This window comes from Oncorhynchus keta, chromosome 19 (assembly GCF_023373465.1).
Source record: "Oncorhynchus keta strain PuntledgeMale-10-30-2019 chromosome 19, Oket_V2, whole genome shotgun sequence".
NCBI lineage: Eukaryota > Metazoa > Chordata > Actinopteri > Salmoniformes > Salmonidae > Oncorhynchus > Oncorhynchus keta.
In genome coordinates this window covers 61,133,810-61,160,319 of record NC_068439.1, presented here as the reverse complement: position 1 = coordinate 61,160,319, position 26,510 = coordinate 61,133,810, and the positions used below count along the sequence as shown (strand labels likewise).

At 43.0% G+C, this 26,510-nt stretch overlaps 1 protein-coding gene across 2 annotated transcripts in view; it reads right to left on the bottom strand.

Moving 5' to 3' along the window:
• LOC118398611 (calcipressin-2-like) overlaps nucleotides 1-24,785 on the bottom strand; it is a 120,185-nt gene extending 95,400 nt beyond the window's left edge. The window contains exons 1-2 of one of the 2 annotated variants that reach the window (XM_035794129.2): nucleotides 24,579-24,785; nucleotides 21,044-21,261 (exon numbers count right to left, since the gene is read on the bottom strand). In XM_035794129.2, coding sequence (XP_035650022.1) covers nucleotides 21,044-21,259 — 216 coding nt within the window. In that variant the 5' untranslated portion in view covers nucleotides 21,260-21,261; nucleotides 24,579-24,785. Of the gene's footprint in view, nucleotides 1-21,043; nucleotides 21,262-24,076; nucleotides 24,181-24,578 lie in introns of those variants that run through there. The other variant, XM_035794128.2, reaches the window with a different exon arrangement.
• Nucleotides 24,786-26,510: the final 1,725 nt, after the last annotated feature.

The following is a 26,510-nucleotide window of genomic DNA, read 5'->3' as shown; positions in this document are numbered from 1 at the left end:
ATTGAAATGAAGGTTAAATTCACCCAGCTGGAGGTAAGGCAGGTGGAGCTAGAACAGCAGGTGTTTACACTCCAGTCAGCACAGACCCAGACAACAGTCCAGCACAACAACACCCCCTTAACAAGACCTGGAAAGCTGGTGGAGAGAGACATATCTGCACTCTGGACTGTAGTGAGACAACATCTACAGGAGAAAGAGCAGGAGCAGAACTGAGCACTAGATGAGAGGATCAGATTGCTGGAAGAGAGGGATGACGTGTGACAGAGAACAACCTACGAGAGAGAGGTGGACACCCTCGCAGAGAAGCCAGCAGAACAGCCCACCTGAGCTTCCAAGAAAAGTCTCGACACCATAGCAGAACAGTCCACCCCTGACCATAGCATCGACATCACAGTGGGACAGACAAATGAAGAACCCCAAGCCAAGGGGATCTCACCCCCTCTGAGCACACACCCTGTCAGCCACCCTGATAGCCCTCCTGACAACCCCCCCACACCCACTGAGGACAAACACAAGACACAGATTGTACTCCTTATGGACTCAAATGGGAAATATACACAAGAAAATAATATTTTTCCCCAACACAGAGTGTCTAAACACCCAGCGCGCCCTAGACCTTCTGTCTGAGGACCAACTAGGGTCACCCAGCCACATAATAATACACAGGCACAAACGACCTGAGAGCAGAGCAGGAAAGGGTGGCCACAGCACTGAAGGGAGTGATTGAAAAAGCTTCTAATCTCCATCCTGCTACCACAAAAAGACTTCCACCCTGCTACCATACAGCGGGTAAACGCAAGTATTTATTTCCCCTGACTGTGGTGACAGCACACCCTCCCCCATATGCCCCCCTAGCCACAACTATGACAACATAACCAACAAAAATGGGTCACAACTCCTGCAGCTCTATCGCCCGCTGGGTATGTACATAGTCAATGGTAGGCTTCAAGAGGACTCCTATGGTAGGTACACCTATAACTCATCGCTTGGCAGTAGTTCTGTAGACTACTTTATCACTGACCTCAACCCAGAGTCTCTCAGAGCGTTCACAGTCAGTCCACTGACACCCCTATCAGACCACAGCAAAATCACAGTCTACTTGAACAGAGCAATACTCAATCATGAGGCATCAAAGCGAAAGGAACTGAGTAATATTAAGAAATGCTATAGATGGAAGGAATGTAGTTTGGAAACCTACCAAAAAACAATTGGGCAACAACAAATTCAATCCCTTTGGAATGGTGGTCGTTGGTGGAAGAAGGCGAGGACCAAGTTGCAGCGTGGTATGTGTCCATATTTATTAAATGAACGTAAATAACAGAAATAACAAATTAACAAAGAGAAACGACCGAAAACAGTGCAGACACACAACAGAAAACAATCACCCACGAAACACGATAGAAAACAGGCTACCTAAATATGGTTCTCAATCAGGGACAACAATTGACAGCTGCCTCTGATTGAGAACCATACCAGGCCAAACACAGAAATAGCAAATCATAGAAAAACTAACATAGACAACCCACCCAACTCACGCCCTGACCATACTAAAACAAAGACATAACAAAAGAACTAAGGTCAGAACGTGACACCCTTTTAGACATCTTCGTGGACAAAACGTTCCACTGTAATAGTGAAGGTGTAATCTTAACAGTATGTTTGACCTGTCAGCTTCCCTATCAAATCTAAAAAATCTCAAATAGAAAACCGACGAAAATGAACAACAATGACAAATGGTTTGATGAAGAATGCAAAAATCTAAGAAAGAAATTGAGAAACCTGTCCAACCAAAAACATAGAGACCCGGAAAACCTGAGTCTACACCTTCACTATTGTCAATCACTAAAACAATACAGAAATACACTACGGAAAAAGAAGGAACAGCACGTCAGAAATCAGCTCAATGTAATGGAAGAATGCAACAAACAACAACACGAAGAATGGAGATGTATGGGTAAACCACTTCTCCAATCTTTTTGGCTCTATAACAAAGAACAACACGAAGAATGGAGATGTATGGGTAAACCACTTCTCCAATCTTTTTGGCTCTATAACAAACAACAACACGAAGAATGGAGATGTATGGGTAAACCACTTCTCCAATCTTTTTGGCTCTATAACAAACAACAACACGAAGAATGGAGATGTATGGGTAAACCACTTCTCCAATCTTTTTGGCTCTATAACAAACAACAACACGAAGAATGGAGATGTATGGGTAAACCACTTCTCCAATCTTTTGGCTCTATAACAAACAACAACACGAAGAATGGAGATGTATGGGTAAACCACTTCTCCAATCTTTTGGCTCTATAACAAACAACAACACGAAGAATGGAGATGTATGGGTAAACCACTTCTCCAATCTTTTGGCTCTATAACAAACAACAACACGAAGAATGGAGATGTATGGGTAAACCACTTCTCCAATCATTTTGGCTCTATAACAAACAACAACACGAAGAATGGAGATGTATGGGTAAACCACTTCTCCAATCTTTTGGCTCTATAACAAACAACAACACGAAGAATGGAGATGTATGGGTAAACCACTTCTCCAATCTTTTTGGCTCTATAACAAACAACAACACGAAGAATGGAGATGTATGGGTAAACCACTTCTCCAATCTTTTTGGCTCTATAACAAACAACAACACGAAGAATGGAGATGTATGGGTAAACCACTTCTCCAATCTTTTTGGCTCTATAACAAACAACAACACGAAGAATGGAGATGTATGGGTAAACCACTTCTCCAATCTTTTGGCTCTATAACAAACAACAACACGAAGAATGGAGATGTATGGGTAAACCACTTCTCCAATCTTTTGGCTCTATAACAAACAACAACACGAAGAATGGAGATGTATGGGTAAACCACTTCTCCAATCTTTTGGCTCTATAACAAAGAACAACACGAAGAATGGAGATGTATGGGTAAACCACTTCTCCAATCTTTTTGGCTCTATAACAAACAACAACACGAAGAATGGAGATGTATGGGTAAACCACTTCTCCAATCTTTTGGCTCTATAACAAATGGAGATGTATGGGTAAACCACTTCTCCAATCTTTTTGGCTCTATAACAAACAACAACACGAAGAATGGAGATGTATGGGTAAACCACTTCTCCAATCTTTTTGGCTCTATAACAAACAACAACACGAAGAATGGAGATGTATGGGTAAACCACTTCTCCAATCTTTTTGGCTCTATAACAAACAACAACACGAAGAATGGAGATGTATGGGTAAACCACTTCTCCAATCTTTTTGGCTCTATAACAAACAACAACACGAAGAATGGAGATGTATGGGTAAACCACTTCTCCAATCTTTTTGGCTCTATAACAAACAACAACACGAAGAATGGAGAAGTATGGGTAAACCACTTCTCCAATCTTTTTGGCTCTATAACAAACAACAACACGAAGAATGGAGATGTATGGGTAAACCACTTCTCCAATCTTTTTGGCTCTATAACAAACAACAACACGAAGAATGGAGATGTATGGGTAAACCACTTCTCCAATCTTTTTGGCTCTATAACAAACAACAACACGAAGAATGGAGATGTATGGGTAAACCACTTCTCCAATCTTTTTGGCTCTATAACAAACAACAACACGAAGAATGGAGATGTATGGGTAAACCACTTCTCCAATCTTTTTGGCTCTATAACAAACAACAACACGAAGAATGGAGATGTATGGGTAAACCACTTCTCCAATCTTTTTGGCTCTATAACAAAGAACAACACGAAGAATGGAGATGTATGGGTAAACCACTTCTCCAATCTTTTTGGCTCTATAACAAAGAACAAACAGCAAAAACATATACATGATCAAAGACAAATCTTAGAATCAAATATTAAAGACTACCAGAACCCACTGGATTCTCCAATTACATTGAATGAGCTACAGGACAAAATAAAAACCCTCCAACCCTCCAATTCCTATTGGCTATACTAAAACTCATTAACATCATCCTTAGCTCTGGCATCTTCCCCAATATCTGGAACCAAGGAACCAAGGACCCCAATCCACAAAAGTGAAGACAAATTTAACCCCAATAACCATGTGATATGTGTCAACAGCAACCTTGGGAAAATCCTCTGGATTATCATTAACAGCAGACTCGTACATTTCCTCAGTGAAAACAATATACTGAGCAAATGTCAAATTGGCTTTTTGACAAATTATTGTACGACAGACCACGCATTCACCCTGCACACATTAATTGACAAACAAACCAAACAAAACAAAGCAAAGTCTTCTCATGCTTGTTGATTTCAAAAAAGCCTTCGACTCAATTTGGCATGAGGGTCTGCTATACAAATTGATGGAAAGTGGTGTTGGGGGAAAAACATATGACATTAAAAAATGTATGTACACAAACAACAAGTGTGCGGTATAAATAGGCAAAAAACACACGCATTTCTTCCCACAGGGCCGTGGGGTGAGACAGGGATGCAGCTTAAGCCCCACTCTCATCAGCATATATATCAACGAATTGGCAATGGCACTAGAAAAGTCTGCAGCACCCAACCTCACCCTACTAGAATCTGAAGTCAAGTGTCTACTGATGATCTGGTGCTTCTGTCACAAACCAATGAGAGCCTACAGCAGCACCTAGATCTTCTGCACAGATTCTGCCATACCTGGGCCCTGACAGTAAATCTCAGTAAGACAAAAATAATGATGTTCCAAAAAAGGTCCAGTTGCCAGGACCACAAATACAAATTCCATCTAAACACCGTTGCCCTAGAGTACACACAAAACTATACATACCTCGGCCTAAACATCAGCGCCAGAGGTCACTTCCACAAAGCTGTGAACGACCTGAGAGACAAGGCAAGAAGGGCATTCTATGCCATCAAAAGGAACATAAAATTCGACATACCAATTAGGATCTGGCAAAAAGCACTTGAGTCAGTTATAGAACCCATTGCCCTTTATGGTTGTGAGGTCTGGGGTCCGCTCACCAACCAAGAATTCACAAAATGGGACAAACACCACATTGAGACTCAGCATGCAGAATTCTGCAAAACATATCCTCTGAGGACAACATAATACACCAAATAATGCATGCAGAGCAGAATCAGGCCGATACCCACTAATGATCAAAATTCACAAAAGAGACGTTCAATTCTACAACCACCTAAAAGGAAGCGATTCCCAAACCTTCCGTAACAAAGCCATCAGTGATGTACTTATTAAGTAATGTACTTATTAAGATAAGGTGGACTGTCTGTATTTCCAGACGGAAAAGAGGTAGATAAATTAGCTTGGACAAACTGACAAGAAAATAAAACGAAACAACCTCACAAAACATTTGATTTATCGAGCCGGCAGAAAGCTTTTGGATAAACACAAAAGGAATTGCTCTGGGTTGTCAAGACTCGTAAAGCATTTGTGCGACGTGGAAAAATAAACTGGAATAAAATCAAGCGGAGGCTGCTGAGCTTTCAAGAGTTTACAGATGAGGCAGGGCTGAAGACAAAGTAAATGCTAAATGGGTGTTTATTCATGTCCCAGCGCTCATGTAACTCTGAAAACATCCGTGTGTGTGTGTGTGTGTGTGTGTGTGTGTGTGTGTGTGTGTGTGTGTGTGTGTGTGTGTGTGTGTGTGTGTGTGTGTGTGTGTTTTATGTGTGTGTGTGTGTGTGTGTGTGTGTGTGTGTGTGTGTGTGTGTGTGTGTGTGTGTGTGTGTCTGACGTACTATATTACACTGCCCCAAGTTCCCACAGATAAATACAGTGAACATCATCAACCTAACTGATGCAGCAAACTATGGTATCACTCAATATTTTTCTCGAGGCTATAGACCTACATCAAGACTTATAGATAAGAAACAGAACACCAACTTTTGCCCAAATCCTCCATTGACACCAATACTTGAGTTTTAAACTTTCTTAAGTCACTGTACATGCAAATCAAGACATCAGACTTGCATAAAGAACTTTTCCTTTCAAGGCAGAATGGTGACGTTATTCTCTCTCTCTCCAGAACAGGCAGAGAACCCATCCAACAGAAAGGAGTGGGGAGGAAATGCTAAATGTAAGTCTGCCAGCCTGGCCAGATCACACAAAGCTAAATGTAAGTCTGCCAGCCTGGCCAGATAACACAAAGCTAAATGTAAGTCTGCCAGCCTGGCCAGATCATACAAAGCTAAATGTAAGTCTGCCAGCCTGGCCAGATCACACAAAGCTAAATGTAAGTCTGCCAGCCTGGCCAGATCACACAAGGCTAAATGTAAGTCTGCCAGCCTGGCCAGATAACACAAAGCTAAATGTAAGTCTGCCAGCCTGGCCAGATAACACAAAGCTAAATGTAAGTCTGCCAGCCTGGCCAGATAACACAAAGCTAAATGTAAGTCTGCCAGCCTGGCCAGATCACACAAGGCTAAATGTAAGTCTGCCAGCCTGGCCAGATAACACAAAGCTAAATGTAAGTCTGCCAGCCTGGCCAGATCACACAAAGCTAAATGTAAGTCTGCCAGCCTGGCCAGATAACACAAAGCTAAATGTAAGTCTGCCAGCCTGGCCAGATAACACAAAGCTAAATGTAAGTCTGCCAGCCTGGCCAGATAACACAAAGCTAAATGTAAGTCTGCCAGCCTGGTCAGATAACACAAAGCTAAATGTAAGTCTGCCAGCCTGGCCAGATCACACAAAGCTAAATGTAAGTCTGCCAGCCTGGCCAGATCACACAAAGCTAAATGTAAGTCTGCCAGCCTGGCCAGATAACACAAAGCTAAATGTAAGTCTGCCAGCCTGGCCAGATCACACAAAGCTAAATGTAAGTCTGCCAGCCTGGCCAGATAACACAAAGCTAAATGTAAGTCTGCCAGCCTGGCCAGATAACACAAAGCTAAATGTAAGTCTGCCAGCCTGGCCAGATCACACAAGGCTAAATGTAAGTCTGCCAGCCTGGCCAGATAACACAGAGCTAAATGTAAGTCTGCCAACCTGGCCAGATATTATTGAAAATAAGAATTTGTCTGGTTAAACTTGCCTGGTTGACTTGCCTGGTTAAATAAAGGTTAAAAAAAAAAAATATATATATATAACACAAAGCTAAATGTAAGTCTGCCAGCCTGGCCAGATAACACAAAGCTAAATGTGAATAAGCACAGAAACATATTTAACTGCACTCAATGGCTAAGCTGTTGCGTAGTCACCATGTTTATGCAAGCCTTTGACGCATTCCCTAATAGGAAGTCTGCAGAACCACTCCATTCTGAGGCTATTTCTGACTTCAGGTCTCAGTTCAGTAGCTAAATATACCCTGGTGCCTGCCTATTACCTGTACCCTTGTCTTACACTGGGCTAACCCACAGAGACTCTATGAGTCATACTGTTGCATCCCCCCAGGGCCTGTCTGCCTGGCTATACAGGACCGGATGTAATGCTACATGAATGAATGGTGTGAGGAACTAGTTTATAACATGCTACTAAGAATGATGTTCCTAACCCAACCTGAGCATGTAAGATGATGTTGCAGGAGATTTCCATAACACTACCAGGCTCATCATCACTGTAGTCCAGCTCAATAGGCCTGATTAACCTTGGCTGGATGGATCCGGTCTCTCTCTCTCAGCAGTGACAACAGTGACCAGTTAAAGGCCATTGTAGGGTAAAGTTAAAACAAACGGTCCCTCTGCTACTTCACAGCTGATAAAGGTCTACACTCCACCACAAAGCACAGAGGGCAGGTCAGACCATTGCACTGTACAGTATGCCCTGGTCTCACTTACTCGCACGCACACACACACACACACACACACACACACACACACACACACACACACACACACACACACACACACACACTCCTCCAGCACAGCTGCATCCAGCTGGTCCCATCAGCCTCTCTCCCTCTCAACATTCATCAATTTATAGATTTTCCACTTGTATCCATGTCGGGGGCCTGGAGCCGGATGTTGCAAAGCTCCTCCTCATTGTGATAAGTGACTGGCTGAGCAACAACACAGCCCTTTGAGTTACACAGAGCAGGAACACACTGGACTTAAACAACAAACACTAGTGGAATTCAATCCAATTTGGATCCTAGTCTGGACTTCAAATCAAATCTTTCCCATGGACAAATAAACCACAGAATGGTTTGGGATTGTAAAACCACAGAGCTATTAGCTAGGTAGACTCCCCTCACAGGTAGAACTACATGAGCATCGGCTGTCATTTTTAAAGGAATCCAATTGCCTGAACATAGCTTCAGAGAGTCCAGCAGAACTACACCCTAGTCTAGTTCCCAGCCGTGTCATACTCTGAAATGCAGCGCATCTCCATGTGCACCACAGCATCTATGTTTTCCCCATGTCTCCCTTTCTATACAGGAGGTCTCAAGGAGTTTCCACTAGAATCTGAGGAACATATATTATCAACATGACTAAATGGCTTGGCATTAGGACTGAACCACACATATTTGTCATTCCTTACAAATTGTTATCAGACGGTTCTATAAAACCTGGTGCTAAACAGTCTTTCAGGAGGAAGCCATTTTGATCCAGTCTACATAAGCTTACATGATGACAGCATCAGAGCTGTGTTGATCTCTGTGTTTGAGGTGATCAGCTATCTACTGCGAGAGCTACTCAGGTGACCAGTAAAGCATGCCAACTCTGTTCCAGACAAGCCTGCCACCTGGTGCTCCGGCCCAGAATGCATTCCACAGAGCTCTGAAACAGAATGGCATGGCTCCAGAAAGATATGGCATTACAATGTTACAACAACAAGAACATAGCAGGGTTGGGTTGGATAGGCTCACCCCTACCCCCACAGCCTCCCTCCCTCCCCCATTACCATCCACCTCTCTTCCCAACCTGACTGACAGCCCCACAGCATCTTCCCTAATCCACAGCTGGTAGCCTAAGTGGTTGGAAACTAGGTAGGGGTGTGTGTGTGTGTGTGTGTGTGTGTGTGTGTGTGTGTGTGTGTGTGTGTGTGTGTGTGTGTGTGTGTGTGTGTGTGTGTGTGTGTGTGTGTGTGTGTGTGTGTGTGTGTGTGTGTGTGTGTGTGTGTGTGTGTGTGTGTGTGTGTGTGTGTGTGTGTGTGTGTGTGTGTGTGTGTGTGCATGAGTGCATGTATTCTTGGGTTCGTGTCTGCATGCGTGCGTGTGCATTTGTCTGTGTATGCCTGTTTGTGCTTCATGCCTGTCAGGGCTGTGGCCCAGCATCTGTGACTGTGCCCCTCAGGGCCCAGAGGCAGCGCCAGTCACCCTGCAGGGCCGGAGTCTGACGATGTGATGACACATAGCGACGCCCTGCCATGTGCGTCAGCAGCCAAGAACACACACATATCTCCTCCTCCTTCTCTTACTCTTCCCACCCTGGCTTGTCTCCATATTTCTCTCATTGTATTTCTCTCATTCTCTGCCTCTACATATTAAAAAGCTTTGGAGAAAAACCAATAGTTCAACTCAAAACAACATTTTGCTAAATGTTAGGGTTTTACTGCACAAATCCAATCACAAGAGGTAAGACAATCAATACATATCCTTATGAAAAAGACAATCAATACATATCCTTATGAAAAAGACAATCAATACATATCCTTATTAAAAACACAGTCAATACATATCCTTATCAAAAAGACTACCAATACATATCCTTATCAAAAAGACAATCAATACATATCCTTATCAAAAAGCCAACCAATACATATCCTTATCAAAAGACAATCAATACATATCCTTATTAAAAAGACGGTCAATACATATCCTTATCAAAAATACAATCAATACATATCCTTATTAAAAAGACGGTCAATACATATCCTTATCAAAAATACAATCAATACATATCCTTATCAAAAAGACAATCAATACATATCCTTATTAAAAAGACGGTCAATACATATCCTTATCTAAAAGACAATCAATACATATCCTTATTAAAAAGACAGTCAATACATATCCTTATGAAAAAGACAATCAATACATATCCTTATGAAAAAGACAATCAATACATATCCTTATCAAAAAGACAATCAATACATATCCTTATTAAAAAGACGGTCAATACATATCCTTATCAAAAAGACAATCAATACATATCCTTATCAAAAAGACAATCAATACATATCCTTATTAAAAAGACGGTCAATACATATCCTTATCAAAAAGACAATCAATACATATCCTTATTAAAAAGCCAATCAATACATATCCTTATCAAAAAGACACTCAATACATATCCTTATCAAAAAGACAATCAATACATATCCTTATTAAAAAGACGGTCAATACATATCCTTATCAAAAAGACAGTCAATACATATCCTTATTAAAAAGACGGTCAATACATATCCTTATCAAAAAGACTATCAATACATATCCTTATCGAAAAGACAGTCAATACATATCCTTATCAAAAAGACAATCAATACATATCCTTATTAAAAAGACAGTCAATACATATCCTTATCAAAAAGACAATCAATACATATCCTTATCGAAAAGACAGTCAATACATATCCTTATAAAAAGGACAATCAATACATATCCTTATCAAAAAGACAGTCGATACATATCCTTATCAAAAAGACAGTCGATACATATCCTTATCAAAAAGACAGTCGATACATATCCTTATGAAAAAGACAGTCTAATGGAAAGCTCCTCAGAGTCAGTATGTGTGTGTGTATAGTGTGTAGTCGTGCATCAGTGTGTGTGTTAATATGATATACTGTATGTCTGTCTCAGGAAGCTATTATTCAGGACCTAGGAGAGCTCTCACACACACACACACACACACACACACACACACACACACACACACACACACACACACACACACACACACACACACACACACACACACACACACACACACACACACACATAAACGGATAGAAAGTATGTTGAAGAAATAATGGACAAAGATAATGCAGAAAATTAGGATTAAAACAGCATTGTTCTCTCTCAGCTCCATGGAAAAATGGATGGAATTGCAGGACATTTACTTTAAAACAGCACCCCTGCCAAGACAGGGACCTCTAAAAGGTTCTTGCCCAGGGCCAGGACCAAATTCAGCCTGCCGAAAGACCACCACACCCATTACCACAGGCCCACCCCCCATCCACACCTACCACCGAAGCCATTTTTTGATTCAGAAGAAACCCGGCTCTTACCCAACAAATACTTCAGAAAACTCTGCCATTTCCTCCACTACCAGCACAATACCATGCCTCCCTTACAGCTGAAAACATCTGCTATCTCCAGTCAATACGTTTGAATAATACAATCATTTGGTGGGTGCTTATATTTGTCTACTGGAAAGATTCGATATCATTCCATACTACATCATGAAGCACCCCGTGAAAAGCCTAAAGCCATGAGTAGCTGTGGCAGTCTATAACTGGATAGTATTGATGAGTATGTGTGGTGTGTTTGAGAGCTGTCCCATATTTGCTTCCCACAGAAGCATTTGTTGTGGAATCAGCAGCGCGGTGTGACCTTGTGACCTTCGCGTCACAGACATTGCAGGGTATGACAATAACAAGGCGTGCACACACACACACACACACAGCCTGTACATACACACTTTATACCACAGTAACCGAAGATGGAAAAACCTAGCATTATTAATTATTCTACCACAAGGTAGTAGTAGTACAGTATGTGCATGATATTATGGAGAATTGACCAGTTTTGTATTTTTTGTATAGTTGATACTAGTTTGGTTGTGATTTATTGTACAAGGGAACTTAAGATTGTTGTGTCTGGTTTGTGGCAGACCGCATCCAGAATGTGACCTCTATAACAGGTCAGTCTCAACAGATAGAGCCTTGTCACCATCATAACAAGCATACACATAGCACCTGAGAGGATTCTGATTCAATCACTAGCTGTCTGGTGTTCTTGAGCTTTCATGATAGTGAACCAAACGGAATTGTAAAGGTATCTCTCTCTCTCCACAGAATTGGTGTTTGCAGTTACTGAAGTGTACAAACTATAGACATGGTACAGCAACAGGACTCCTGAGGCTAATAATTAACCCGTGTGTGTGTGTGTGTGTGTGTGTGTGTGTGTGTGTGTGTGTGTGTGTGTGTGTGTGTGTGTGTGTGTGTGTGTGTGTGTGTGTGTGTGTGTGTGTGTGTGTGTGTGTGTGTGTGTGTGTGTGTGTGTGTGTGTGTGTGTGTGTGTGTGTGTGTGTGTGTGTGTGTGTGTGTGTGCGCGTGCGTAGCTGCACATCATCCATTGCAACAACATTAGCATAAGCTAGACTGCAAGTTGTTCTCAGATATCACCAAAAATACAATAAAAAACAGATTTGTTATTCAGTTTATTAATGACTTGTTCCCAGGTCATTGAGATAGCTAAGCAAATACAGCAATGTGTTTTTAATTAGAATGATTTGTCATTTCATTAGGAACCAGACCGTCAAGGATGATTTGAGTCAGATCTCTTGTAAGCCTTTTCCCACGGTCACTAAACGCCAACTCTAACACACATCCACTCAAACAGACAGCGTTCTTCATCTACTGTCATTCATTTGTTCAGCTTGACGACATTTCAGCTCTGTTTTATTTGTTATTAATCTGATTGAAAGTGTGCAGAGAAAGTGTCAGAGACTGTCTGCACAAGATGAATGGGACCCGTACAGGTATTTTATTTTTGCTGCCTCAGATAATGACCCATATCAAACAATTGTCTGATATGTCTTCTCAGAGCGTGGTGGGGTGCACTGTGCCCATTGGCAGCCAGCGATGAACCCAGAACAGGTTCATTAGAGAGCTCTAATGAGTGATCACTCAAATCAAGCGGTAATATACTAGAATCCCTTTGACCAGGTTTACCTAGAATCGCCCTGGAATGTCAGAGATACCTATACTGTCACCTGAAGGGTAGGGCAGGGTGTTATGTAACTAATCACAACTGGAGGTTGGATGTTAATGGCTGTCTCTCCTCCCATTACCTGAGGCTAAAGCTTCGTGAGTTTGGTAAAGTGTAGGCCTACCGTGTGTGTGTGTGTGTGTGTGTGCCTGGGGGATGCGTGAGTGACTTCAGTATAATATGAGTGAATAAGACTATGAGAGAGAGCACAATATGACTGTGCATTCAGCATGAGCGTTAGTTTTAGTGTGCGTGCGTGTGTGTGTGTGTGTGTGTGTGTGTGAGATGGTGCACAGCGGACCAACATCTATTAGTCCCCAACGTACCGATCAGTCTCTTTAGCTTAGCTCACCACGATGGTCACTCCTATTGTCATACACACGCACACACACACACCCCTTCCCTCTCTAAATCCCTTCAGCCCCAACACGAAGGTCACTTCTTATACCGTTCAACTGTGTCTCCAGGCAAGAGTGAGCAGCACAGGCTCCCAGAGGAATATATTACAGCGTCAACAAGGAAGTAAAAAACAAAACAGGAGGATCTGCTGTTCACAACAAAGTGGTTGTGAAAGTATTTCTACTGAACAAAAATATAAATACAATTTAAACTAATTTACTGAGTTACAGTTCACATAAGGAAATCAGTCAAATTAAATAAATTCATTAGGTCCTAGCTGTGGGTCAGCCTGGGAGACAGTTTTTCCCCACAAAAAGGCTTTATTACAGACAGAAACACTCCTCAGTTTCATCAGCTGGTCTCAGACGATCCCACAGGTGAAGAAGCAGGATGTGGAGGTCCTGGGCTGGCGTGGTTACACGTGGTCTGCAGTTGTGAGGCAGGTTGGACATATTGCCAGATTCTCTAAAACAATGTGGAGGCGGCTTAAGGAAGAGAAATTAACATTTAGTTCTCTGGCAACAGCTCTGGTGGACATTCCTGCAGTCAGCATGCCAATTGCACGCTTCCTCAAAACTTGAGAGATCTGTGGCATTGTGTGACAAAACTGCACATTTCAGTATGGCCTTTTATTGTCCCCAGCACCAGGTGCACCTGTGTAATGATCATGCTGTTTAAGCAGTTTCTTGATATGCCAGCACCTGTCAGGTAGATGGATTATCTTGGCAAAGGAGAAATGTTCACGCACAGGGATGTAAACAAATTTAGAGAAATAAGCTTTTTGTGTGTAGGGAAAAATTATGGGATCTTTTATTTCAGCTCATGCAACATGGACCTACACTTTACATGTTGCGTTTCTATTTGTGTCCAGTGTAATTAGACGCAATACTTTGTGAATTGTGAAGAAATAAAATAACAAACCGTTTTCAGTTAGAAAGCCTGAAGGGAAGGAAAATAAATTACCTTTCCTATCTAATTCTCTCATCCTGGCGAGATGCTATTACCATAATATATTATAGAGAGAGAAAGCAATGAAAAAGGCCCAGCAACCCTTACAAGCTGGCATCTTTGAAAACCAATTACGCTATATGTTTGCAAATGTCTTCTAAAGGGCATTCTGGACTTTGTTGTCAAAGCAAAGGCTCCTCGTTTTCTTTAAGGAGATAGGGAGAAGAGAGAGAGATGGAGACGGAGAGAGAGAAGAAGAGTGAGTCAGAGAGAGCGAGAACTGGAGAGAGAGAGCGGTGTGAGAGAGACAATAAGAGTCTGATCCATTCTCTGAAACTCTGGTGGAGAGATATCTGGAGTAGGGGATTTATTTACAGCCTTGGGTAACAACACAAACACATCTCACTGCTGCATCCACCTAACCGATTGACTGAGAACTGCCATCAATAATCCACAGCCTATTATACACAGCAGCATAATGTAAAAGATGCTTGACTCATCGCTGTGCAGAGGAGTCCAACATGAAGGAGAAAATTAAAACCGCACAAGGAGATACCTATAGATATAGAAACATATTTATACAGATGTAGGATCTTAATTTGAGCCAGGCTCCCACAGCAGGACAATCTTGCAGCAACAGGAAATATGAATTATTATGTGGATTCTAATTAATGGCCATTTTTGTTACGATTTAAACATTTTTCGTAAGGGATTTCAAAGTGGAAATTACAAACTTTAGAAGCCTTTTTAAACCTCAAACACATTACAAGTTTAAAATGTTCTGTGTTGGAAAGTTATCCTGCAACAGGGTGATCAAATTAAGATCCTACATCTGTAGGACCAGAGGGGACCATCAGCAGCTCTTTCCTCCTCCGCATCAGAGAACATGATGTGAAGAAAGAACTCTGATTCTGCTGCCCAGACAAACACAGATTTCTCCTCAATATCCCAAATCTGCCCCCATTGGTAAAGTAAACACAACAACAGTGAGTGAGTGAGTGAGTGAGTGAGTGAGTGAGTGAGTGAGTGAGTGAGTGAGTGAGTGAGTAGTGAGTGAGTGAGTGAGTGAGTGAGTGAGTGAGTGAGTGAGTGAGAGAGAGAGAATGGGAGGACCTAAACCCTTGGCACAAGGCGGGACAAAACCTTTCCGGACCTCAGTCAGTGTCAGAGATGAAACAGGGATTATAGATTTTATCGATCTCATTCATTCACAATGGTCTCAACAGCTCCCCTAAAGAGTGGAAAACTTACCCAGTCACTGAAGATGGCCACACAGGAATTATATTACAGTGTAGCCATTTTCACATATACAGTATATCGTAACCTTTGAGGTGCTAACTCAGATGGAACTTTGTTGTGTTTGGTCAAACCAGTCTTTAAAACTGCACATTGATAGTGACTCCTGTACATGGCTATTGCATTGTAACCACAAGGCTTCAAAACAAAAAGCCCAAGTCTCCGTGTGTATCCTCGCTGGCTAACTCAATAAAGTGGAGACGGAGGAATGTTAATGCTTTTCTGCTGCAAACCATCAGCACTTTTTCTGTTCCCGCCACCCCATAAATGTTGTTCAGAGAGCAACCGTCTGATACAGCAGTCTTAACACAGTGTCTTGTTACCCAGATACTGTTTCAGCTAATCTCCTTCAACTTTGGCCAACCTTGCAGCAGACAGGATCATAGGGTAGGGGGTCGAAAACACACACAGAGTACTTAGTCTAAGTAAACTATCCATGCGGCGCAAAAGACCATACTTGTAGCTGGGCACATAAAAGTGATATGCCCATATAAAGTAGAAACGACGGGTTGCATAACCGCTAACCTCACATTTAGATTCCTTACGATGTTGTCAGGAAACTTGGGATCTTCAGAGAGGAACTGGCCGGTCAGGGTGTCACCCCCAGCTCCAGTTTTTCCCCATTAATCAGCTATTTTCTTCCGCTACTTCCTTGTTTCGGACATTCCATTAATAGCCAACTTCGTCCCTTCCATTAAGGAGGAAACTTTCCATTGGTGTTGCATTTCTGAGCCCTTTCAGCATCCTGGCTGTAATAGTGTATGGGGCAGAGGACACGCTAGGCTAGGGTCTAGCCAACACATTGCCTTTCAGAGACTCCCCTTCTGATCCAAGGTGTTCTCTCACCCCAGCTAAAGCTGCTATCAGACACTAAAACCTACACAATTAGGTCGTTCCTTTTGAGTAGTGTAACTACTTTTTAAATGTTTATTTCACCTTATTGTAACATTGGCATAAAGAGCACGTGTTCCCATGGATAAAAAACACCTTTTCCCCATCTCAAGCAACAACAAAAAAAGACTTGAATGAGTCCCAAATAAAGTAACAGGGTTGATAACTTCATCTTACACCAGCCATACATCTCCTTGTAACAGGAAACATGGAAGCTTGTTGTGTGCAACAGGGAGGGGGAATTGAATGCAAGCTTCACAAAAAAATATATATATATTTTTTTTTAACATAATGATAGCCTGTCTATCTATGGGTAGACCTGTTCTGCTCGATCCGCTCAGTTTCCCACCAGTAAACTGATAGAAAGTGTAGAACCGGCTCACCTGATTTTACACTGTGATTTGGCTATTACATGTTCAATGTTCCTTTTATAAATAAATATTTGAAAAAGTTCTAGTTTCAAAATATTAAAAGGAGAGTTCAGCTCACGTAACAGGGTTGACCTTAAAATGAGGAACAGGTCGTTGTTTTTGGACCGTAAAATGACTAATAACAGGAAAGAAATAAATAACGTTTAGAAATGACTTTACCATGATGGTGAAAACATTTTGGGGTTAAGTGGGTTCAAATCTTCCTAGGAGTCACAGAGGGTACACTGAGACACATCAAAATGCTGAATTATGGCACTTTGTCTTTATTCATATAACAAATCTGATTTATTAGAATGTCCACGTGGTCTATAGCACTTTGTTTAATATAACAGGCTTTTAAAATGCAACATTTGTGCACAAATATTGACTTAAAATATCAAAAGGGGTGCAATTTTGTGAAACGACCCACTTACATTCTTTGCAGCATTCAAAGGACAAAGAAAATAACCTTTGTACAAGAAAACAGAGAAGGTGCAACACGTCAGTCTCCTGAACTCTCCCTGTCAACTGCAATGCCATGTCAGTCAGTCCCCGTCGCCCTGGTTATGAATCATACTCAGACTCCTCCACTGTACCTTGACATTTCCAAGCTGACGATCAATACTATCGATTGTGAAAAGGCCCTGAGCAGTGAAGGTCTATAGGAAAAGGTCTGTGGCACACAGGTGGAAGGGATTCCATCCTTACAGCCATTTAGTATTAGTCTTGGAGGTGCTCTGGTTGAAACAGCCTTCAGCTCTACAAGTGGCTGTGTCTCACCCCAAGTCCTGGAAACAGTCTGGAGCCTCAACGGCGAGGACATTCAGAGATAAATCACGTAGTTAGAACTTGGAACTGAGAGGGCCAACAATGACACTCCAAATTCCATTGCAGTCCACTGGGGCTTTAGGACTGACTGATTTTCCATCCCCACTCCCCAGACAGACTTAACTATTAATAGAAACAAGCTAATAACACTACGTAGCTATAAATAGTCATGATTCATTACGGAGGGCTTTCCATCAAGGTAATCTTATCACAGAAACTTGAATTGATTCTGGCCCGGGTCCACAAACAGAAACTACGCTTCACTCGTCGTGGCCAACAAGGGTCAAGCATTTTGAGGTCGAGGCAAATCAGGAAGAAAAACAGACAGGGAAACATCCAGGTTCTGTTGGACTGATTTCATCCTGGTAGATCAGTCAGCAGAAGCAGAGGTACTGAATGGTGTCTCCTTGTCAGGCTGGTGTTAAGGTTCAGCATGGCTCATTATATAGAGGGAAATGGAATGGTGATGCGTATACTGGTTGTCATGGCAGCACATGTATGTTTTATGCATATTGACGTCCCTCAAGTCATGTGATCCCACTCTCCGTAGGGAAGACCTTTAAACAAGTTAACATTCTCAAGAATGCAGGCCCAGACGGATTCCCAGGATACGTACTGAGAGCATGCGCTGACCAGCTGGCAAGTGTCTTCGCTGACATTTTCAACCTCTCTCTGACCCAGTTGGTAATACCTACAGGTTTCAAGCAGACCACCATGTGCCCAAGAATGCCAAGGTAACCTGTGTAAATGACTATCGCCCCATAGCAATCACATCTGTAGCCATGAAATGCTTTTAATGGCTCACATCAACACCATCATCCCAGACACACTGGACCCACTCTAATTCACATACCCCCGCCAACAGATCCACAGACGACGCAACCTTTTTTGCACTCCAGACTTCCCTTTACCACCTGGACAAAAGGAACACCTACGTGAGATTGCAGTTCATCGACTACAGCTCAGCGTTCAACACCATAAACTAAGGACCCTGGGATTAAACACCTCCCTGTGCAACTGGATCCTGGACTTCCTGACTGGCCGCCCCCAGGTGGTAAGGGTAGGCAACAACACATCCGCCACGCTGACCCTCAACACGGGGGGGGGCCCCTCATGGGTGCGTGCTTAGTTTGCCGACAACATGAAAGTGGTAGGCCTGATCACCGATGAGACAGCCTACAGGGAGGAGGTCAGAGACCTGGCAGTGCGGTGCCAGTACAGCAACCTCTCGTTCAACATCAGAAAGACACGGGAGTTTATCGTGGATTAGAGGAAACGGAGGACCCGAGGACGCCTCCATTCACATCGACCGGGCTGTAGAGAAGCGGGTCAAGAACTGCAAGTTCCTTGGTGTCCACATCACTAAGGACCTGTCATGATCCAAAACACACCAACACAGTCATGAAGAGGGCATGACAACGCCTCTTCCCCATCAGGAGGCTGAAAAGATTTGGCATGGGCCCTCAGATCCTCAAAACGTTCTACAGCTGCACCATTGAGAGCATCTTGACTGGCTGCATCACCACCTGGTATGGCAACTGCTTGGCATCCGACCGCAAGGCGCTACAGAGGGTAGAGCATATGGCCCAGTACATTGCCCTTCTTTTTGTTGCACTTACTCTTGCACTGGCTCTCTCTTGCACTGGCTCTCTCTTGCACTGGCTCTCTCTTGCACTGGCTCTCTCTTGCACTGGCTCTCTTAATCTCACACATACTAAAGTGACACTCCCACATACACACACACACACTACATACGCTCACACACACAAAATGCATGCATATAGAAACCACACACACACGCACACACACACACACACACACACACACACACACACACACACACACAAGGTGCTCCAGCTCTGTTTATTAGCTATCCTGATTACCTAGTCACTGTTACCTCTACATAATACCTCAATTACCTAATACCCCAGCACATTGACTGGGTACTCCCTGTATATAGCCTTATTACTTTGTGTTCATATTTTGTGTTACTATATCCTTTTCTATTTGATCATTTTCTTACTTTTTAACTCTTAATTGTTGGGAAAGTGCTAGCAAGCATTTCACGGTAAAGTCCACACCTGTTGTATCCGACGCATGTGACTGGGATGGGTGATAGATCACCTTTAGCCTGCCGCTGTACTGGAGGAATGGCTTCTGTATGCATCTGTCACACAGCATAAGGCTCAAAGAAGCAGGGTGGTCAACCAGCTAATGTCTCCCCTCTGACTTGACGCAGGCTGGGGTATGGGGCTGGGTTGGGGCAAGGATGGAGCTGGGGTTAGGGCAGGGTAAGAGGATGGAGTGGGGGTTGGGACAGGGGCAGGGACTGTTGACTGGGGCAGGGACTGTTGACTGGGGCAGAAAGACCGGTCTAGTGCAGTTCCTTTGGTTTGTTCACATGACCTCAGCTCCAGACACAAAAGCACTGAGGGGCCCACACACACCACAACAGGACCAAGAGTTCTGGATGAGAAAGCCTGAGGAAGTATGTCCATATTCAGCGGTAAAGCAGAGGGAGTGGACTGGACTCTTTCTTAGTCTTCATTATTTTCACCTCACAAACAACAAGAAGTATGTCAGTTCATGTACAAGGGGGAGCAGAGGTCAAGGTCTAGATGACCATTGTCCTCAGATGCTGAGATTCAGAGAGCCCTTCCCTAATGGACAGCAGATAGAACTTCAGACAAGTCATATGGCTCTGTGGACATCCCTTAGGACTCCTCAGCCACATATCAAAACCACTGCTTGCCAAGATGGTGATCAGAAGAATGTATAGCAAGAGCCACAAAACAGTGGACGACCACTGGTCTGACCTTTAGCTGGGAACTGGATGACATAACAGGCCTGACAGGCCGAGCCCAGGTAATGGTGGTTTATGAGGACAGTGTGGGGTACGAGGACAGCCCGAGAGACATGATACCCATCAGCAGACCAGATAAATGGAGAAAATGGCTGCCAGCATCCACAGAGTGGAGTGCAGTAGGTCAGAGAAATATTTGCTGTGTTTGTTTGCCAAGGACAAATTGACCTCAATAAGACATTTATTTAATTTATTAATTTACATTTTAGTCATTTAGCAGACGCTCTGCAATCGCCATGCGCTACCAACTGAGCCACACGGGACCGCGTGGAGAATCAATATGTTCTGAATTCATTATTTCGTTACGATGGGGACCAAAGCACAACAACACACAAATACAGCACCAAGAACACAATCATACAGTACAATACAATACAAGATCTGTGGTTGGAAGCACGGACCAGGAGGAAAAACAATTTCATCACCTTGAATCACACTTTTCCTCAGATGGGTTGCGAAATGAGAACAAACTAGGCCTGAGTGAAAATAGCAGGGGGGACATTGTGCAACTCTCTCCCCCATAGATAAGAAGAGAGTGGTTTGACCTTACCTTGCCATCCTGCTCCTCAAACACGGACTGGTCCACGTTGCAGGCAAATAGGGAGGTGGGTAGGTCGTTGAAGTCGGTGATCTGATGGAAGTTGTCACCCAGCGTGGAAACTCCCACAGTGCTTTGCAGCACCAGCAGCTCCTCTCCTCCCAGTAGGTAGACCCGCTGGTAGAACGTGGCTTTTCTCAGGTTGGAAAATAAATGATCCCCCTTCATGGCTAGGGAGAGAAAGAGAGAGCCAGAGAGAGAGAGTGAGAGAGAAAGAGAGACAGAGACAGAGACAGAGAGAGAGAGAGAGAGAGAGAGAGAGAGAGAGAGAGAGAGAGAGAGAGAGAGAGAGAGAGAGAGAGAGAGAGAGAGAGAGATGAGGGTGAGTTCAGTCCAAATGCTGCGATGAATCCTTTCAGAGTGTAATGGTGGTTTCAAGGGTGGAGGAAGTGGACAGTCAAACTGTCCTTCTTACCAGTTGAATGGGAAGGCTAACTGAACCACTGATGTTACTGAATAATGAAGCTCAAACTCAGTCCGTTAAATACACACAACTAGTCCTGCACTGTTGGTTTGCATCTCTAGCTCATGTCCTAGAATAACAAATGTGTTCTGAGATTAACCTTCCAGGCTGTTTTACGATGACATCATCTTGGTTATGAACCCCTGTACCCCCACCTCTCCCTCCCTCCCTCCCTCTCTTACCCATCTATATTTTCCCATATATCTAAAGTGCACCTAGCATGATTCAGATGAAATGGTGATCTGATTAATCAGACTGGTTATAGAGTCTTTTTACACTCTCTCTGCTGTCACAACTACTGATGCCTTCTAAAACACTCAACGGGAAAGTAAAAGAACAACACTGAGAGACAGAGGCAGACAGAGAGACAGACAGGCAGTCAGAAAGAGAGAGATAGAGAGAAAGAGAGAGAGTCAGAGCGAGAGCGAATAGAGAAAGAGAGTGTTTACCTCTCTAAACCCCAGCCAACAGATGTTAATCTCTGGCCCAGGTCAATAATATTCTGGCAAAAGATTAGGTGATGGGTTTAGGATGGGTGCTCCCACAGAGGTGTAATGGGGGGAAGGAATGGGGATGGAAGGAGGAGAGATAGAGAGGAGTGGAGGAGAGGGATGTGGTAGAAAAGAGGAGAGGATGATTGGAGGGTGAGAGGGTAGAGTAGAGGATGGAGAGAGGTGGAGTAGAACAGAGATAAAAGTGGAGAGAGGAAGGGAGGGAGGTGGAGGTGAGAAGGAGATAGGGAGAAGTGGAGGAACAAGGGGCTTGTCACACTTTCCCGTCATTAATACACCCCGACATGTCCAGTCCACCGGCAAGCCAGCACTGTCACCACATGGTTATTTTAGGATCAATAGCCCATCACCTGTCACACACACACACACAAAAGGCTATAGATAGTGGCTGTCTGGATCATTCCTGGCCTGTGTAAACGCTGCTATAAATAGCTGCAGAACTAATGAAATGCACAGATCGCTGGGGCACCTGATTAAATTGAAGTGTTCCAGACCAGTAGGGCCTCATTTCATTTCAATATCAGAAGCATGCCCTGTGGTCTAAGACAAGGCTGTTAGTGAGCCCAAAACAAGAGCACACGCACACACACACACCTACAGATGCTCTTGCACACACACACTCACGGACGCTAGCTCTCGACTCGCACGCAAACACACGGATGCGCTCTCTTTCGCTCACACACACACAGCCATTTGTCTCTGCTGTCTGTCTCTGCTGAAGGGATGTGTGTCTGTGTTTGACAGTAAGAGTGGAACAGGCATAGAAAATAGAAGGAATCAGACACAGTATTCCATTCATGCCTTCAGAACTGTGAGTCAGCCTTTGATGTGCTGTCTTGTCAGTCAGTCAGTCTGTCACCTGTATGCTTGTTTACTCATCATTTCAGATGAAATATGACGGATTCAGATTCAATATATTAAGCACTGAAGTTTTCAAATAACCTGAATGATAAACAAAGCTTAATGTAAATGATCTCGTTATCAATGCAACCAATGGACCACAATCAATTGACCATCGAATTACTGTTCTGCAAACGAACTAATGCTAACTAAGCGGCAAGGAACATTCGACAAACCACGAGGTAAATGGTTAAAATCATCAGGCATTATTGATTGGCCCATTGTAGAATATTTCAATTGTCACTAGTTCCATTTCACTGACCTCATGGCTGGATGGTAAACACATGCTTATCAGAGCACCAACAGAGATATGGCTGATAGTGGTGGTGATGTAGCCAGCATCACATGGCTTGACAAGGATAAACTTTAGCTCAGAAACCCACCTGATGAATGAGGTCACTAACGTACCATCATATCAATGTGCAACAACAACAAAAAAACATGTAGGATTCAATAGTTCATATTATCTATAATAAAGTGCAGTGCGATATTGATTACTGAATGTTCTGACCGTATGCAACACAAACACTGAAAAGGCATGCTTTATATCACAGTAATTACAAAATCCAACCGGTTACTGACTGTCTATGCAACAGTTAGATCAGGAATGTCTCATCCACACTGCACAGGAAAGCAACAATATGAAGCAAACATACTCGTTCAGACTTTCAATGAGTCATATCTGCAGAGGTTTAACCAAGAGCAACCTGTTGATGTCAGAGGGGAAAATGTCTGGAGGGCCCGCGCTTTTGCTGTCAGAATACCACAACGTTCTCGTGGGAAAGAGAGAAACACCCGAACACTGCGCTTGACATGAGTAGCCTTCTATGGCTGGAGCTCCTGTCCCTCTTACAGAATATGAGTTCAAAAGTATCGTGGAGCTCCTGCACCTTAATATAAACAGCCCCGCACCCAAAACGACTACCGGCATCTATTTCAGTCCAAGTCAAGCACTGCCGAATCATACCTGACAGCCCACCTCAGGTCGGATACTAATAGGCTACATGTACTTTTCATGGAGGCTGTTGAATATTGAAAAATAATAATAATATTTCAAGATTAATAGACAAGTAGTCTATAGACAAATAGACAAGTATTCTTAAACCTTACTTTCAATTGCAGCAGTATTCGCCAATAAATCCATTCTGCTTGCAATGTTACAAAATACTCAATGGTGACTGTCTATCATGTTTAAAGAAGGTGAGTGCATTGACAGCTGGTATTTCGGTCTCAGAACGGTCAATGTCACTAAAGCATCATAGGGGTTACATTGGGGGAGTGGCGTAACATCACCTCTGAATTGCCAAGCAACATAAATTGAAGGTAAACTAAACAGATTTATACATATGAAAAATAATATAGCATAGCATACGTTATCCTCCAAGCAGCCAATTGTGCAGGTCAGCACAGTTGCATCGCTAACAAAATCCCAAATGTAGGCTAACCTCTATTCAAACTCGTTCTCTCGCAAGTTAGAGCACTTTCTCACCCGCTGACTTTACCCTATCCACACCCCATAGCTTCAATGCAACGCAAGCGACACTTTGCATCACTGTCAATTTCCCACAGAAACTCGATCTGCGAAACCGGAGTCGCCATCGCTTCTCTCTACCTGTATGTGCAGTGTGTATCGGTCGGACTGGCGTGTCTTCAGCGTTGCCTCTACCTCCTAACTCTTCTTCGTGAATCAACCTTGCATTCCAGCTGCGAGCCGATATTATCCTGACGTTTTTGCAGACAGCTTGACTCACCAATGACTGGCCTGCTGCATCCAAATTATATTTGTGTTACCCAGTAATGAAATACAGCTATCACCACAGGGGGCATTATTTGACCAATAGTCTAGGCTACTCCGGAGCTGAGGGTCTAAAAAAAATAACTACAAATGAACGTCAGCGCTTTCTTTCGCGCGCACTTGCAGGCTGGTGTGGTGTTTGCTGGCTTCATGTAGAATCAAATCAAACATGTCTGATGACATTTACTGCGGTCATAGGCCACGCAAATAATGTGCAGTCGATATTTGACAATCAGATGCCAGTGCAAGAAACGTATTTGTTTCGGTAAGCTAATGATTGGTGTCATTCATAGGTGGCAGTTGTCTGGGATATTTTAGCCCTTTGAACTCTGAGCATGTTTGTTCATTGAACACTGAAATTTGAAACAGCTTTTTTTCCAGACACACTCAAGTGGACACACACTCAAGTGTGTGTCCAGAAGCCTAACTTTCTAATCTAATCAACCTCTCTCTATCTTCACTCAATGTTTTCAATAGGACCATTTCATTAGGCAGGCATCTTTCCTCTTGTAAACAAGTCTAAACCTGTGACCTGGCAGATACATAACTATTACAATAGACCACTGTCCACTAATGGCCATTACTGGTGATCTCAGGGGCCGATCGATGGAAGCCCTTTGTAGGCCTACTATAATTACATCAATAAACACACGCACAGAATAGCTACAGCATTTAAGAGTAGTCTGGGCCTGAATTATTTTTTATATTTTTTATTTATCCGCTATTTTACCAGGTAAGATGACTAAGAACACATTCTCATTTGCAGCAACAACCTGGTGAATACTTACAGGGGAGAGGTGGGGGATGAATGAGCCAATTGTAAACTGGGGATTATTCGGTGACCGTGATGGTTTGAGGTCCAGATTGGGAATTTTAGCCAGGAGACCAGGGTTAATACCCTTACTCTTACAATAAGTGCCATGGGATGTTTAATGACCTAAGAGATTCAAAACACCCGTTTAACATCCCTTCCGAAAGACAGCACCTTACACAGGGCAGTGTCCCCAATCACTGCCCTGGGGCATTGGGATATATATATATTTTTGTTTTACACCAGAGGAAAGAGTGCCTCTTACTGGCCCTCCAAAACTACAGCAGCATCTGGTCTCCCATCCAGGAACTGACCAGGACCAACCTTGCTTAGCTTCAGAAGCAAGCCAGCAGTGGTATGCAGGGTGGTATGCTGCTGGCATGCTTAAATGGTCTATAATACCAAAAAGAACAGTTCAAATTTAGCCTACATCAAATGGTGTAAAAAATATCAGTGTTTTTATTAAGACAGCCCAGTTATAGGATTGTCTTAATATTATAGGCAAAGCAATATTGAACAAAGCAACCTTAGACTTTATTCATAAAGTGATGTATGATGTCATATGATGGTAAGTAGGGTACATGGCAATAACGCAGTGCATTTAGCCAATACCTACGTTTCATACTCATGCCCTGTGCACTTAATATTCTGTGTGGATCAGAATAATACAGATACTCTTGTATGTTATTACATCACAAAATACTGATCAATGTCTGTACCAGTGGACACTCCTCAGAGGAGGAAGGGAGGGCAATACTATGCTAAATATATTAATGTCACCAAATAATTGATTTAAAAAACACTGTTCTACAATGAAGGTCTACAGTAGCCTCAACAGCACTCTGTAGGGTAGCACCATGGTGTCACTGGAGGACAGCTAGCTTCTCTCCTCCTCTGGGTACATTGACTTCAATACAAAACATAGGAGGCTCTTGGTT